The sequence below is a fragment of the Arachis duranensis genome, chromosome 6, assembly GCF_000817695.3.
Source record: "Arachis duranensis cultivar V14167 chromosome 6, aradu.V14167.gnm2.J7QH, whole genome shotgun sequence".
Lineage (NCBI taxonomy): Eukaryota > Viridiplantae > Streptophyta > Magnoliopsida > Fabales > Fabaceae > Arachis > Arachis duranensis.
The window spans coordinates 10,804,800-10,807,767 of record NC_029777.3 but is presented as its reverse complement, the minus strand read 5'-3'; the positions used below and the strand labels follow the sequence as shown (position 1 = coordinate 10,807,767).

General features: G+C 23.3%; 1 protein-coding gene across 1 annotated transcript in view; it reads right to left on the bottom strand.

The window, feature by feature from the left end:
* LOC107492553 (heat stress transcription factor B-3) overlaps positions 1-306 on the bottom strand; it is a gene marked incomplete in the record, with an annotated part of 3,391 nt that extends 3,085 nt beyond the window's left edge. The window contains 1 exon segment of the mRNA XM_016113596.3: positions 6-306. Within this exon segment, the coding sequence (XP_015969082.2) occupies positions 6-49 (44 nt within the window).
* Between the last annotated feature and the right edge of the window lie 2,662 nt (positions 307-2,968).

Sequence of the window (2,968 nt, the reverse complement as noted above, 5' to 3'; positions counted from 1 at the left end):
ATAACAACCCTTTATTATTATTATTGTCACATAATATTGTTGCCTCCATTTGTTTTAATTTTCTAGTTAGAAGGAAAGTTGATTTGTGAAGAAGTAGAAGAATATATATATAATATGAAATTAAGTATCTAATAAGATTGATTGATGAAAGAAGAGGAGAAGAGAAGAAGGGCAGTTAAGAACTCCCAATCCCAACAATAGAACCCCAACACGACACCACAGTTCATGAGATTTGCAAGTGCTTCGGTTTTTCCTTCTCTCTCTCTCTCTCTCTTAGTTTCTTTGAGAGAATAAATGCTTGAAACGTATTCACTATGCCTACCCTCTTTTTTATATATAGTGTGTCAAGGTTGGTTTTTTCTTCTGCCATGCACATAGTCATGCACTTTGAAGTTTGATCTCATCATCATATCTCTTCTTTTTTATTATTTATTTAAGTATTACTATATTAATTTAAGAGTTTAATTTTAATGTACAGTATAAAATAGTTTATGCAATCATATTTATTTTTTTAGATGATTATTCACACTATTAATATAAAAAATAATTATTTATACTGATATTGTGTAATTAAATATATGTATAAAATTACTTTATTTTATACTGACAGTATATTAAAATTAAAATTCATCAACTTAATATAGTTATATTAGCACGCTTTCTTTCATCCACTATTTTTTTTTACTTACTCAATGATATATACTAATATGTTTTTATTATTGGGTTTTTCTAAAATAATCATTAGAAAGATAATAGTTCCTTTCTTAAAAAAAACGGAAGTGTTTATACTATTGATAAATGTTTATTTATCTATTTAATTAGTTTTAGACGAAAGATAATAATATAGTTTATTTATTGATGACTTGAATGAAAATATAATATGCTAGAGGTATTCAATAATAATTAAAAAAATGTAACATTTTTAAATGATTTATAACTTGAGATAAAAAAAATTATTATAAGGATACAGCTCATTTTGATTTAAAAATTGATTTATTGAGAAATATGTGGGTGATATCTTGCCACAAAAACATAGTCATTTTTATCCCGAACTATAATTTTAAAAAAGGACCACTTCATAATTTTTTTATTTGCCATAAGTACCTCACATAATATATGAAATTTAAATTCATGTTCAGACGATTTACCAAATTAAACTATCAAGCTAAGTGGCACTACTAATTAAATGTGATAATGATAATGTTGAAAAATTAGAGTACCTTGTCGTTTAATTTATGAAATTTTCACTGATATTCTTAATGAAATATTGAATCTAGAATTCATTATTTGACATTGATCCAAACCAGAAGAATTAACCTTTATTACAATTAAATTAAGTAATTATTCCACAACAAATACACTTAACATAGTTAATTAAAAACACTCACCATCAAATCTTGAATTGTTGATAGCCAATATAGATATCTTTATCAAAGAGTACGAATGTCAAGCAACTTGATTATATTAACTTGAATAATAATGAATATAACATCACAATAAAATGTAAGGGAAACGCTACCCATTAAAATAAAATACATTTTTAAATTAAAGTTTTGTGAATAAGGTTTGTGAAAGATAGATAGCGTTAGCACGTGGGAGTGTTTGGTGGGATTATCTCAGAGTCTACAAAATAATGGTAGTTTAAGCCCTTTAGCCTTAGGTATGGAGTTAATTTTTTATATGTTGTCAATATATGTGAAAAAACAATTATATGACTTATATCTAATTATAAATTGCCATATTACTTAAAGTAGTTGTGTTAATCAAATTACTTATTATATAAAAGTTTTACACAAAAATCAATATCTGTTTTATAGATATTTTAAATTTATTTTCTTAAGCTTTATCGTGTCTATTGTTGGAAAATTTTACATACTTCTGTATGTAAATATATTTAATAAGAAATTAAAGTATACATCAAATACTAATCTAATACGTAATAAAATTACTTTTATAAAAAATTTAAAATAATAAAAAAATAGATAAATAATTATATATCTGACACATTTTTTATACGTAAGTTTTTTTTGGATTTATGTAAATAAAAATTAAATTCTAAATTTTTAAGTCATAAAAATAATTATATTATATTATAATTTTTTTTAAATTTTAAATTAATAAAAAAAAAGGAGTACATATATTATTATATTTCTAAGATATGTTTTTAATTAATTTCTTTTTTATTTCAATATTTTTCGTGCAAAACCTAACATGTATTTTTAATTAATCTCTTTTTTTAATTGAATAATATGTTTCGTGCAAAATTTCCTCTATGGAAGGATTTGTTTCCTTCTAACATGATCTAATAATGTTTTTGGAGGTTTTCAAAGGAAGCGACTTTGTTTGACTTTGTGTGCTATTTCTATTTTCCAATTTCCAATTTCCAAATCTACAAAGTTTCTTCCATTCAAACAAGACTGATTCTCCAACCATAAAGCCAAGTTAGCGCGTGCAGAAAAATATATGATATTGATTATGAAAAAGAAACTTGTTTAACTTAATCACACCATTACATATATGTGGCCCAATCTTCATTTAGGGAGTTTTTCTTCTTTATTAATCATGATTATTATACCAATAATATAATAGTATTAGTATCATGCTTTTTGTCTTTTCCACCCTAAATTATTCTCCACACCATGCATACGGATACGGGATAGAAGAATGCTAGCTACTTCAATTTACCATCTTAATTAAATTATAAGTCATATATGATATCTCCTTTAATATTGAAAATATACATTAAATTGGCCTTCTATCACTTATTTTATTTATTTGTTTTTTCTATTATTAGAGATGCATGTTTATAATATATAGAAATTGAATTTAATTTTCATATACGATTGTTGTAAAATTTTTTATACATTATCAATCGTGTATTATGATATTAGTAAAAATAAGATTATATTATTCTGTCAATCTTTATAATTTTATAAAATTTATAATTAAATTTTTATAATTTAAAAGC